Source organism: Zootermopsis nevadensis, unplaced genomic scaffold, assembly GCF_977971745.1.
Source record: "Zootermopsis nevadensis isolate Lab colony 2312 unplaced genomic scaffold, Znev_1.0 Znev_ptg000021l, whole genome shotgun sequence".
NCBI lineage: Eukaryota > Metazoa > Arthropoda > Insecta > Blattodea > Termopsidae > Zootermopsis > Zootermopsis nevadensis.
In genome coordinates, this window is record NW_028259153.1 from 18699234 (window position 1) to 18713513 (window position 14280).

A 14280-nucleotide genomic window follows, 5' to 3' on the forward strand; every position below is an offset into this window, starting at 1 on the left:
TGGACCAACCTCCCCCACCCCTTCGAGGGGTTGGTCAAGTGTTTTAACCCTCAATTCGGGGGGGGGGGGGTTAGTTTAGTTTAGTTTAGTTTCTTAAACAAGGTTGGTTGCGTTTTACAAACTTGGCCAAACCCCCCCCCCCCCCCCCCCCCCCGAGGAGCTCCGAAAGGAGCGCTCTGCTCTAGTTTTAATAAAAATATGACAATAGGAAGATAAAGACAATTCCATTTTGCAACATAAAACCTTGACCTCTTCCTATTTTCAGTAAATTTGTGTTTCATTAGGGAAATTCCGTTGTCATAAGAGAATTATTTGATTATGCTGTTGGATACCCTGTTAAAACTCTATTAACGGTCTGAATGTAGGATTTGTGGAATGTTGTAATTTTGAGCGTTTATAAACCCTTTTAAGTACAGATATGTATTCTTAAATGCTCCATTCCATTTAAGAACAAATTTCATGTGCAAAATCAGATACACAACTTGTAATCGCGAATTTCATTGAGGTTAGTTTCGTTTAGTTGTACACGCGTGAGTAGGATGATGTTGCGGCAGGAGCAACTTTTCCAATGAATATCTTTATCTATGTTATTGTGTCTAGAGCCTTTTTATTTGCTCGGATGCAATAAATTTCAGCCGCGGGTGAAAATTGGAAATTTTTACCATGGTTAAAGTTTGCAATATTTAACCTTATAGCTAACCTATTTATTTATATGTATAGGTTAGGTTTTTTGAGGATACGTTTCTGTATTTGTGCTTTAAAATTACGTGTGTTCTTTTTGATGCAAGCATGTGAGGTCGGTGGATTTCTAGGTGTTTCATTAGTAAAACAATTGAAAAAAGTGATCTGTTTTAAGATTTATTTGAATATTGTATTTACTGATGTACTGTGAAGTTTTAATATCTCCACAGGAAGCCAATTACTTTAGAGTTAATGTTGTATGTAATTGGATGATTCTTTCAATTCTTCTTGAGTTGTTTGTGGTTTTACTATTCTGCACTCCATTTGGCATTCCTATAATTCAGGTAGTTAGACTCTGGATGCTCAAATTTGATCTTAAGGTAACCAATGTGGCGGACAGAGTGGCAGTGGGGCCGTTTGTATCCTGCTTCAGTTTCCTATATTGGCCATTATGCCTTTGATGCTCCTTATGTAATGCTACAGTGTTCTTTCTAATAATAATAATTTCCCTGATGTAGCTTGCTTTGTCTGGAGATGCTCTTATCACTCAGTTACATTGAACACAATGGTTATCTTGACAAGTGTGTCTGTGTTTAAGTGGATTTTGTAATTTTAGACACCATGACTTCTATTATTAAACTCCATGCCATCTCTGGTGCTATGGATGAATCTCCACCATGCTATATTCTACAAGTGGATGATTTTCGCATTCTGTTGGACTGTGGATGGGATGAAAATTTTGATCAAGAATTTATGAAGGAATTAAGAAGGTATGCTATATTATTGTAAGTAACGGTGTGGTGGTTTGGTTCAGAATGTTTGTTTCCTGCAAAGCAGGGACATTTGAAGTACATTTATTATTTATTTACACTTTATCTCACTGGATTTGTAAGATTTTCTTTTCCATTAGGGTTAGAAACTGTGTTTCAAACAAACCAGTAGGTAAAATTAATCTTACCGATTTTCAATAGGAGAGAGGAAGATAGAGTTTTAAACATTGTATATCCTTAATCGAAGAACATAAATTGAGAGTGTTGGAAATAAGGTTCTGTGGACAATATTTGGACATGAAATTTTGATGGGAAACCTGAAATGAAGAGATTACGTAGAATACCTAGGTGTATTGCGGCAGGATAAGCAAGTTCTGCTTCATACTTTTATTTATTCTGATTGTGTTCTGTGTTGAAGGTTCATCCATCAGATTGATGCGGTCTTATTGTCATATCCCGACCCATTGCATCTGGGGGCTCTACCTTATCTTGTTGGCAAGTGTGGTCTCAACTGCCCTATTTATGCAACCATTCCAGTATACAAGATGGGACAGATGTTCATGTATGACCTATATCAGGTTAGTTCTGATATCATGTTTGGTGCAAGTTGTGGTGTAAATTTTTGGAGTACCTTTACAGTGTGGTGACATGTACTTGAGCATCTTTAGTACACATCGATATGGTGTCATCTGCCATCAAATTTTCACAGAATTCATGTTGTATGTATTTTTGTTAGATCTGAGACAGATGTAACCTAATATCAATTGAATTAAGCATCAGCACAAAGTCGGATAGTTCCATGACCGTCTGTTCATCATATTTTCTTTGGGACTAATCATAATTGACCACATAAATCCTATTACTTCAAATTGTAAGATAATAACATTTTGATTTGTCTGCAGGTCTTTAGGTGAGGGTTCACTCAGACTTTAAATTAAATGGCATTTGAATTATCAGATGATTTATTAATGGCATAATGTACTTGTATTTGAAAGTTTTATGGAGGTGGCTGACTCATTAATCAGATAATAATTATAGAAAGTACTTTTTCCCATTCCAGTCAAGACATAATATGGAAGATTTTGATTTATTCACATTGGATGATGTTGATGCTGCATTTGACAAGATTGTCCAGTTGAAGTACAACCAGAGTGTCCCAATGAAAGGTATATTTCTGTACACAATTTCACATCTGTTCAAGCATAAATTACAATTTTTATAGAGCAGCTTATTTATGTATTTCTGCTTTTTCTGTATGTTGAGTCTATTGTGAATGAAACCATGGCTGTTTCAAATGTTTTAGTCTCCATTTTCTCATAGATTTTCAGTTTGGGAATCAATGTAACAATTTATCTTTATATGTTCAGTTTCTTTGCTGACATGTTTAATTTTTTCAGCATTTTAAACAATTTTTAAAGTTGTTAGAAGGCCAGATTATTTGTCATATACATTTTCCCCTCCTTCTTGAATTGTCTTAACACAAACACAAATCTGTGCTTTATGTACTATTTTATCACTAAATTTATAGCATTTTATGACACCCTGATGACTCATTTAAGTTATGATAAGTGTCTAGGACCTGGCTCATTATTTCAAGTTCATTAATAGCCTAATTCACATTTATTATTTGTAATCACTCTCTCAATAAAGACTTCTATTACATGTCCAGATAACATGCTGGCATGAAACTGAGTGCCTTGTAACGAGCTACAAAACAGAAGCTAACAATTCACTGATGGTCTCCATTTGCAGGTTTGGACCTTCTTGCTTTTCTCTGCTTAGCTTTACCAACCTTGGTCTCAGTATGGCCACACAACATTTTCCACAGAATCAGAATTATATTACCATGCAATAGTTTTTACTCATGTGGTCTTGTTTTCTTTTACGTTCTGCCTCACCAGTGCTGCCACTTGCTGGATCAGTTACTTTATTACCGTACTTCATACTAATAATAGATGGTTTGTTTATTGTCTGGCTTTCAGGGAAGGGGTATGGTCTGACGATCACTCCTCTCCCAGCTGGTCATATGATTGGTGGCACCATTTGGAAAATAGTTAAGGTTGGAGAAGAAGATATAGTGTATGCTGTTGATTTCAATCACAAAAAAGAACGTCATTTGAATGGATGTGAATTAGAGCGGCTGCAGAGGCCCTCTCTACTCATTACAGATGCCTTTAATGCCACTTACCAGCAAGCAAGAAGAAGGACACGCGATGAAAAACTGATGAGTGTGTTTTTGCTTTGTGGTTTCCATAATTGCTACTTAGAAAATGTTACTACATGTCAAGTTGAATGGTTTTTACCATTTGCATAGTTTCAGGATGTTTGTTCTTCTTTAAAAGTTAACCGTAAGTTTAATATCCTATGTCATAGATCATTATATACCACTAATACTAAAATTGCTGATTTTGAGACAAATTCTTCTTCTATGGCTCTCTGGTCCATATTCGGTCCATGGCCTCCTCAATTCTCCTCTTCCATTCGGTCCTATTGTTAGGTCCATTCTGTCTGAGGCTTTGATTGAGGTTTTGAAACGTCTTCCTTTTTACGGTGCAAGGTTGTTAGCCTTGCGACCAACCCCCAACCTGGAGGACCAGGGTACCTGTCTTAGTCTGACCTCTCCCCCTCGACCAACCCTACCAGTAGCTATGCTACCACCAGCAATAGCTCTTGGGATCACTGAGATACTCAAGCCCCACCACCACGACAAGGTGCAGGTACCATTAAGTGGGGTTGAGACAAATTGATATGATGGAATTTTAGCTTAAAAGAAAACTCAGCACAGAAAACGTTACATTAACCTACAACTTTGGGCATTATTTTTACATGAACTGTACCCCTCTTGAAATATTTTTCTTTGTATACTGAAATAATTATATTAACATTTGGTGTTACTTTGAATTGCAGCCAATATCCTGCAGACACTGAGGAACAATGGAAATGTTCTGGTCACAGTGGATACAGCAGGACGTGTTCTAGAGTTGGCACACATGTTGGATCAGCTTTGGCGTAACAAGGACTCGGGTCTGCTGGCATATTCACTGGCGCTGCTCAACAATGTGAGCTACAATGTTGTGGAGTTCGCAAAGTCTCAGGTATTCACTGATACAGTCTACAGTGAAATATGCATTTAATTTTTATTTGGGTTACACTGGATTTGAATTTTAATTATACCAAGATTTGGAATACTTTTCCACATTTGTAATGGAAAAGGAAAGACGAAAGGCTTATGACAATGGGTTTAGTATGGATTTTAGCTTTTGTTATATAGAAAAAGTGATTTAAACTCCTATATTATGGGCTGCTTGCCTGACTCAAACTCCGTGGTTGACAGTATCAGGGTGCTAGTGTGATGCACTGTACATATGACATGACACAAGAATGATAAAAGTTAATAGTTATTGTGCATACCTATTACAGATTGAGTGGATGAGTGACAAGCTAATGAGGACATTTGAAGGAGCGCGGAACAATCCATTCCAATTCAAGCACCTGCAGTTATGTCACAGTATGGCAGAGCTAAGCAGAGTTCCCAGTCCAAAGGTAAGTATTTTCTTCTTCTTTATTACACCGTCTCCTTTACAGGAGGTTGGCGACATATTATGAACAGGATCTTCCATCCTTTTCTCGGACTGGGACCTGTTCATATACGTTCTTGGCAGATGATCCAGAAGTGGTTTGCCATTGCCTTCTTCTGTGTGTGAATGGAGTAATTGTTGGGATGACACGGAGAAACCGGGGAAGCCCCCGGAGGAAAACTCCGTGTTGCCTAGACCACGGCCTTGCCCAACACAAGTTATAAATTCGGGCACTGCCGGGAATCGAACCCGGGACCCCAGGATTACAAGACCAGCGTGTAAGTGTTTTAGTACAGCATAAATTAGCTGTTTCATCTCATTTACAATGGACATTGTCCACAGACTGGTGTATATTTTATGTAAAGTAAAGTAAGTAAAGTAAAGTTTGTCCCACTATACGCCATGTAGGCGTTTGGGGTGAGTGGAGGTATAGCTCCTCTCTTCCTTGACCCCGGCACTAGATGAGGGTGAGTGGTCAGCATCACGCCCCGGCCGGCTTTACCCCCGGGAAAGGACCCCGGTACCCATTGTAGAGGAGGCTGGGTGGGCCCCAGAGCCGGTCTGGACGCAGAGGCTAGAGGAAAAATCCTCTGCCCCCGTCGGGGATCGAACCCCGGTCGTCCAGCCCGTAGCTAGTCACTATACTGACTGAGCTATCCCGGCTCATGGTGTATATTTTTTTTTTTTATTCTGCACAATATTTCTTTGGATAAAATTCTGTATTCCCCTTCATATTGATACACTTTATTGGTTACACCATAATCTGGTTCACAAGAAATGTCACATCTGAAGTGGCAAGAATGTGGAACTATTTTTAAATTCCATCTAGAAGAGTTATTTTGTAGCAGGTTGGATATCCTCCTTTTAAAGTTTCCTTTTTTTGAATCTTTCTTTCTGTGTTAATATGAAGATAATCGTATCTTTGCAGGTGGTTCTGGCAAGTACACCAGACATGGAATGTGGTTTTTCGAGAGAATTATTCTTACAGTGGAGTTTGAATTCTCACAACAGTATTATCATTACGAACAGGTAACTTGACATTCAGATATATCTGTGAGGATCTGCTTGAAATACGTGGACATGACTATGTTTCGGACATTTCTTCAAACCAGATATCAGTGTCAGTATGATCTGTGTGTTCTGTCATGCACTTGTTTTAACATGCAGTGGTTATGGGAAGATAGAAGCGATGGCAGACTTTTGGTACATATCCATAGACATTGACTGTTGATGAAAATATTTCTCTTTGATTGAATGGAAGCAATGATATTGGAAGTACGAAATCATGTGTCACAGATTTTTTGTCATTACAAAATGTACATCAAAGGCAGAGCCATTGACTGCAGACTAATAACTCCAGAATAATAGTTTGTGATTGTAGTGGTAACAGTACTAATACGGTCATTATTGCTTTGTATATATGAAGTTCAAAGTTTGTTGCATTGCCATTTATTTTCACAGAAATTGTTGAATTAGGTTTGATTTTTTGTGCGTATTTCTTCATTTGCGAGTATAAGATGATTCCTCTTCTCCATTTTTCAAATAATGGAATATGCTATACAGTACATATTTCAAGGAAGTATTGTGTGCTTTTTTAGTAATTAATATTCAGTAATATTGTGTTGTAACATACAGGACATCACCAGGGACACTAGCTCGTGAGTTAATTGAAAATGGTGGGAAACTTGCCTTGAACCTTGAGATACGCCGGCGTGTAAGATTAGAGGGTGCGGAGCTAGAGGAATACCAGCGGAAAGAGAGAGAAAACAAAGAAAAGAACCAAGATAAGAAGTGAGTACCAATAGTGAATTATAATTATATTTATTATTGGTTTGTATCAGAATAGAGCTTTTCTCTAACTTTGAACAAGGACACATTCACAGTTATATGTATCATTTTCTTGTTTTTTAACGCTCACTCGTACCATATATTATATGAAAGCACATAATCTGAGCAATTAATAGAGAACTGTAAAATAATTAAGTGGGCAATATAATGTGATTCTGTCATCTGTATGCAGGTGAAATACTTTCCATATTAATAATTGTCTCGTTTACAGTGAAGACGTAGACATGAGTGATGAATCAGAGGATGAAATGGACTCCCTGAGTGCAGTAGCTAAGGGCAAGCATGACCTTCTTGTTAAAACAGAAACCAAGGTGCAGACTGGCTTCTTTAAAAGCAACAAGAAACAGTATCCCATGTTTCCATTTTTCGAAGAGAAAGTGAAGTTTGATGAGTATGGAGAAATTATAAGGTAAGAGTACCGCTTGCATAAGTACCTTGGAAATGCGTGGATCGTAATAGTTTGGTTCATGTTCTGACCGCTTGCCCGCAAGGAAGGAGTCCCACATGCGTACTGCAAAGAAAGATGGATGGGCCTCACGATCAGTCTGGACATGATGGAAAAGAGAATACAGTGAAACCTCGATGCATCGTTTTCGGCGGGGGTGGGAAATAAAAACGATAGATGCGGGAAAACGATAGATGCGGGAAAGCATTAAAAATTTAAAAAAAAAACAATGTTTCTCTTTCAAAGTTACTTCTTTTTACCAAAAAAGTCTTTAATGGACAACTGGTTTGTCGAAACTTTACGTTTTAGACCAAACAGAGTACTTTCCACGTTCAAAATGTTTTCCTCGTCACGTTCGCTAATATTATGGGCATAAAAGAACGACTTCACTTTTGCCAATGCAGCGTGTGCTTCGGCAAAACTCGGCACAGCTTCGGGCTCGCATTCGTCGTCTTCCTCACCGCTCCCACCCCCTTCGCGATCGTCACACAACTTATCAATCGTGTCGACTCCGCATGTAGCAAGCTCGCTGTCTACTGCCGCGTAGTCACCAAATTTAACCACGTCTTTCACGGCGCCAAATCTATTCCAGTCTTCGTGAAAGCCATCATGCTCATCCACACTGACGTTAGAGTCTGCTTCTGTGCGAAGTTCACACCCGTAGCCACCTTTGTGAAAACAATTCAGAACAGTTGGTTGGGAGACATGCCGCCAAGCTGCCACTGTGAAATGAATTGCTTGTAGCACGTCAATTTTCATGTTGACATCCTTCCCAGCATCCATTGCACATACAGCTGTTTGCACAAGGCGCTTTCTATACAACTGCTTGAAAGATTTTATGATGCCCAAATCAAGCGGTTGCAAGACGCTCGTGCAATTTGCTGGATACTGCACGACTTTCACATTTCGTAGAAATGTCGTGTCCTTCGGATGAGCGGCACAATTATCAACAAACAGCAAAATCTTTCTGCCTTGTGCGCCCATGGAGGCATCCAGAGAACTTAAAAACGCCGTAAAGATGTCTGTTGTCATCCAAGCCTTTTTGTTGGCGTGATATTTCACCGGAAGTTTTTTCATGTTTTTGAAACAACGCGGTTTTCGTGATTTTCCAACTACAATCGGAACCCGTTTGTCACTACCGTCACTGTTAACACACAGAAGAACAGTAATTCGGTGTTTTGCACGTATTCCCCCGTGGCAAGATTCACCTTTCAATGCCAGAGTCCTATCCGGGAGGGCGTTGTAGAAAAGTCCGGTCTCATCCGCATTATAAATGTCCCGCGGCTCATATCCCTCCAGCAGTGTTGGCAGTCTCTCGAGCCACAGCTCCGTTATTTCCACATCCACAGCAGCACTTTCGCCGGCTAACTTCTTGTAGACCATACCATGTCGTTCTTTAAACCTACTAATCCAGCCATTCGACGCTGCAAAATTTTCAATATTCAGTCTTGCGGCTATCGTCTTGGCTTTTTCCCGCAAGATGTTGCCATCAACAGGAATTCCTGAGGCCCGCGATTGCTGGTACCAAGTGAAGAGGACACTTTCTAGCTCACTGAAAGTTGATTTTCTTCCGGATTTCCTTTTTTTTGCATGAATTACCGCACTTGTCAGTTTGTTTTCGGATTTCTTTCTTCTTTGCAACTATTGAATTTAAAGTAGATGGTGCTAATCCAAGGCGTTTAGCAATGTCGATTCTTTTTTCAAATGGATTCTTCTCCACTTCTTCTATGATTTTTAATCTTTCTTGAAGAGTTCTGACTTGCTTTAGTGGGCGAGACATGGTACAGGAATAATAACAAAATAATTAACAGGAGTAAGAGGAATAACAAAATATTTACGGGAACCACAACAAAAGTATAGACTGGAACAATAACAGGAAGAATGGAAGTACTGTTACTGCCGAACACGACGAAACGTAGCCGTAGAAGACACTGAACCACTGGAAACGAGATGAACCAGAAGAATGAAAAGTGCCGCCAGCCTTTCCTTTGTACTTGTAATAAAAGCATTTGTGAAGAAATTCACAGTGCACATGCCATTTGGCATCGCTGGAACGAAATATGAGTGCACCCTAATTAAAATCGTAAAATTTCTGACAATGAGCACCGCCATTCACTCCAACTATCACCCCTGCACCGCTGACCCCTCATTCCAAAAGGATCTGTGCTGGTTGGGCGACATAACAGGTTACCGCTACTGCGTATTCCAAAAACATTGTGCGTCTTTCGGTATTAATTTATCTCAAAACCCAGCATTTTAATTTCTCAGAAACGATCATTGCGGGAAAATTGTTGGCCGGGACTAAGATTTTTGAACGATCGATGCGATAAAACGATAGTTCGAGGAACGATAGAAGCGGGAAAATGTAACATTATTTTATATGGGATGTATTCGGGACCGAACAAAACGGACGATGCATCCGGGAAAACGATAGTTCCGGGAACGATGGATAGAGGTTTCACTGTAGTTACTGCTTGAAATCAGACCAGTTGTCATTCTCATGACAACTATGTTGGCTCATTCATGTTTTTGAAGTGACAGGTAAAAGATTTTTTTGTTCGTTATCAAGACCAAAACGAAGATCGTTTGTCACATGTTACACAAAAAGGGTTAAAGGGATTCTGTAATTTTAATTGGCAGTTGTACTTGTTTTTGTGATATAATAATAACAAGAACAATAACAGCAGTAACTAATGAGAGAATTGATCACTTAGGATATTATTGAAATGGATTTAACTAGTTCATGACCGTGTGTTGTATAAAGTTTGTTATAGTGTTGTGATATTTCCAGGCCAGAAGATTATAAAATGGTAGATTCAAACCCTGAAACTGAAGACAACAAAGAAAATGTTGATTTAAAAGAGGAAGAAGTAACCAGTAAGTTCTCAAAATATTCCATGGAATTATTTAATTGTATATGTTTACTTTATTTTGCAAGCTTTTTTACTTATTATTCTAAGGAACTGTTTTCTGAAATAATTCATAAGCAGGACTTGAGAAAGTCTGCATACAAATTACATTGCTGAGTTTCCTTTTTCAGAAATTTTATATCCATATTTGTTCTAAATACCACTATCTATCCACTTTCATAAAATTACAACCTCAAAATAATATGACATATTATTCAATCAGGTAAAATACACTATAGATCAGTTAGTCATGTCTCTGGAAGAAAGGAATGTTAAGTGTTTTAAAGAGACTAAAAATGTTATACATTTATGGATAAATCAAGTACTATGTTCCATTACAGACTGTTTTCTTGAGTCCTTATATAAAGATTTTGTTCGGAAGTTTTGGGAAAGAATTTTAGCTGTACTTGATGTAGTGTGTGACACCAGAAACATTGTAATCAGAACTTTTAACTTGAGAAACACATTTTAATAAAACAAAATATCAGACAACTTTACTCTTCCCCATCTTCTGACATTAGAGTTATTTTGTGTTTTTAACTTATTCAGTTCAAAATAAGGACAGATTAGAATGAAATATTTTTTCCAGCAATTGACATCATGGAAGTACCAACAAAATGCATCTCAGTGATGAAGACTGTGCGTGTAATGGCTCAAGTCCAGTATATTGACTTTGAGGGTCGTTCAGATGGTGAATCATTGCAGAAGATCTTGGGACAGTTGCGCCCTCGAAGACTGATTCTTGTGAGAGGCACGCCAGAGAGCACGCACGCTATGTTGAACCTTTGCCGCCAATGGAGTGGTGCTCGTGTGTTTGCTCCATCTCGCGGTGAAATCGTGGATGCAACCACTGAGACGCACATCTATCAGGTAGAGAGTCCACCCATTGTGTCTTGTTCATGAATATAAACGAGTTCAAAGAATTTTAAAAATACGTATTCTGATGAGAGGGCTCTGCGTCTCGGTAAAATACGCAGTTTTCTTTGTAGAAATATTTCTGTAGAAAATAACACAACAGCATGTTGGATATGCAACTACTGCATTCTTCTGTTGTTACAGCTAATGAACCATTGGAGCTAGGCATGTAAAATTTTGTATGAAGCATTTTTTTTAAATGTGGTGATGTTCTTTCAGATTAAATTGGACAAATTTTATATAGAATCTGTAGTAGTGGAATTTATGCTCAGAAATAATCACTAAATTGTGTAACTATTAATTTATAGTTTCTCATACTCATTTAAATGAAGCATGTGCAGAGAAGTAGGTGTCATAAGTTATTCTTGTGATTGTTATTTTTTTAAAAAAACAGGAAAATTCATGTGTTCTGTATAAGTTTAGTTAACAGAAGTTGTCAGTCATTTCAGATCAACTCTTGTTAATGACCACTTTCATGCTTCCTTGACTGTCCATGTGTACTTTCATTCTGACGTGCTGATATTCCGACAGGTGAGACTGACTGATGCACTTGTTTCTGCACTTGAACTGAAGAAAGGTAAAGAGGCTGAACTGGCATGGCTTGATGCTCAGATTATGGTACGAGACATGTCAAAGGATGCCAAGCCAGTCATCATGGGTGTAGATGATGATGGGAAAGACGAAGAAGGTATGTGTGAATGATCCTCTGAATGTAAGATTTGAGGTTTTTACAGCGGTGAGTATGAAGATTTCCATCTTCTGGGTATGACAGTATGACCTCTGAAACGTTGGTTAACATCGACCAGACTACACGGCGCAACAACCCAGAAGACAGAAATCTACATATTTTTAATCGCCCTGATGACAGAGGCAGTATGACCTCTGAAACGTTGGTTAACATCGACCAGACTATACAGCGCAACAACCCAGAAGATGGAAATCTTGATCCTCTGAATGTTCTGTGATGATGGATGGTTGATTCATTTATTACAGGTCTTGTTATTAAAGTCTTTATTTTACAAAATTGCCATGAACTCTGTCATGTGCTAGTCGAAATAATGTACAAATTCACATACTTCTTTTCTTCAGATTTGATTCTATCCTTCCTTCAAAAAGAGGTTTGATAAACATTTTATGTTTTTGGTCCACGAACTGTTTTCCTGCATCTCTTTTCTTGTTCACAGATATGTTATAAAATATTCTTCATATGTCTGCTCTGCTTATGTCACACAGACTTTGTATTTTTGAGGTGGTGATGTGATAATATATTGCAATGTTAATAAGATAAGAATGAACAGCTCTTGACTACTGCAGTATTATCTTTGAGCAGTGCAACTGAATTTTTTACCATAGAAATGGTTATTATTTAAATTATCCAGTAGATCTGTAACAGATCAAAATTATAGCAGATATGTTAATATTAAGTACTGATAAAGTATAGTTATGTTCATGCCAATAAAAGTATTGTGTGTAGTGTCATTGTTCCTCTGGGAACCTTTTCCTCTTATCTATAATGCCTGTGTAATCCAAGTGGTCTGTTTTTATGTTGAGTTTCCTACAAAAATTTTACATGCATTTTTTTGGTTCCCCATATATACTACATACCACATTTCTCTTCCAGATAAAATGGAGATAGATAAGATTTACACACTGGAGCCATTACCATTGAATCAAGTAAGTAGAGTTGCAGCATTTTAATTTGAGACCTTAGAAAGTAAAGCTGTCTTGCTACATGCCGTGGAGCCACACAAGGGCACTACAAATTGTTTTCACTGTAGGAAACATTAGAAATTTGTGTTGGACTGTGATAGAATATGTGGAAATACAACAAAAACTTTGACATTCTGCCATTGTAGGTTGCTGGTCACCAGACTGCCTTTATAAATGAACTGAAACTGTCTGATTTCAAGCAAGTTCTTAACAAGAATAACATTCCTTCAGAATTCTCAGGAGGTGTTCTGTGGTGTTGTAATGGAACTGTTGCTGTTCGGCGGGTAAGTTTGTAAAACCTATTTTTCTCTCCGGAGTGTAGTGGTAATACTTTTGACTTGTATTTGACAGTTACCAGATTCAAATCTTGACAGGTTACTAATATCCTGACATATTTTTTCTGAGTTTCTCCAGGCAAGTGTTGTACTAGTACTTTCAGATTGACGATGATCACTTCCTCTCCTATTTTCTATTTATGATCGTCCAATCGTAATAGCCAAAGAATCACCTTTCTTGGACACCAGATTTTTTGGGGTGGTGGGAAGGACCCACCTTGTGTCAGGATCCTCAGTGCCAAGGATCAGAATGTGTGAAACTTTACCTCCATGTCCCTTATGCGCCTTCATAACGTGATTCTTAGGCACAGGCACAAATTACCTGAGTTTATTGTTGCACCTTGTATTAATGTGACTTAAGTTATTTTTGTACAGTATGTTCCAAAAATGGAAACCAGGTTTCCTCTGGTCATGTAGGAAAAATACAAGAGACAGACGTGGATCTGAGCATGAGGCGTTCTTCAGTCGAGCGCGAAGAAAACATATTAATTGAGACTGTGGTGTGATGATTGTATTTACTGTATTTTGTCAGTATGAAACTTGATTGGAATGATTTGAATCTTTTATAGCATGAAGCTGGAAGAGTCATCCTTGAGGGCTGCTTATCTGACGATTATTATCGAGTTCGAGAGTTGTTGTATGAACAGTATGCCATTGTTTGAATGTGCACTGGTCCCAGTAGCTTCATAAAAATATGGTAGCCATTGTGCACTATGTTGAAAGTAAAATGACAACTCGGATTCATGATCACATCCGAACATGGGATACTATCGTAAAGAGAGTCAAGCTTCAGATATTTTGATTACAGAAGGAATGTTTATATTGAAAGAAATTAAAAATTTGAGGCATTTGTAGTGTGTAACAATTGGAAGAAGAGAAGAATGGAGACTGATAAAAGCTGATGTTACAGGCATCTAATTTTTCATGATGAGCCTTTGTTTGTGCTTTGAGGAAAGTTGTTAGAAACTGGAAACTGTGTTTGCTCAAGGTGGAGTATTTTCTTTCTGTGAAAGAAGGATCTTTGCATTCCATTGCACAAGAATATTGTAATATGGTAAATATAGAGCATTATTTGTTTATACCTTCTGC

The 14280-nt window shown here is 38.1% G+C and overlaps 1 protein-coding gene across 3 annotated transcripts; it reads left to right on the forward strand.

The window, feature by feature from the left end:
- Positions 1-318: 318 nt before the first annotated feature.
- On the forward strand, positions 319-14272 carry Cpsf100 (cleavage and polyadenylation specificity factor subunit 2). Of its 3 annotated transcripts, none has more exons than XM_022059486.2 (16): positions 319-505; positions 1298-1451; positions 1870-2029; positions 2512-2617; positions 3434-3679; positions 4359-4546; positions 4872-4994; positions 5958-6058; positions 6665-6820; positions 7089-7286; positions 10114-10199; positions 10821-11101; positions 11678-11834; positions 12768-12820; positions 13003-13140; positions 13761-14272. In XM_022059486.2, exons 2-16 carry the CDS (start codon positions 1303-1305, stop codon positions 13851-13853), a joined length of 2235 nt encoding a protein of 744 aa, XP_021915178.1. In that variant the 5' UTR covers positions 319-505; positions 1298-1302; the 3' UTR covers positions 13854-14272. The 3 variants fall into 3 exon arrangements, with proteins under 3 accessions (XP_021915178.1, XP_021915177.1, XP_021915179.1); XM_022059485.2 differs by lacking the exon at positions 319-505 and adding an exon at positions 521-666; XM_022059487.1 differs by lacking the exon at positions 319-505 and adding an exon at positions 667-796.
- The last annotated feature ends 8 nt before the right edge of the window (positions 14273-14280 follow it).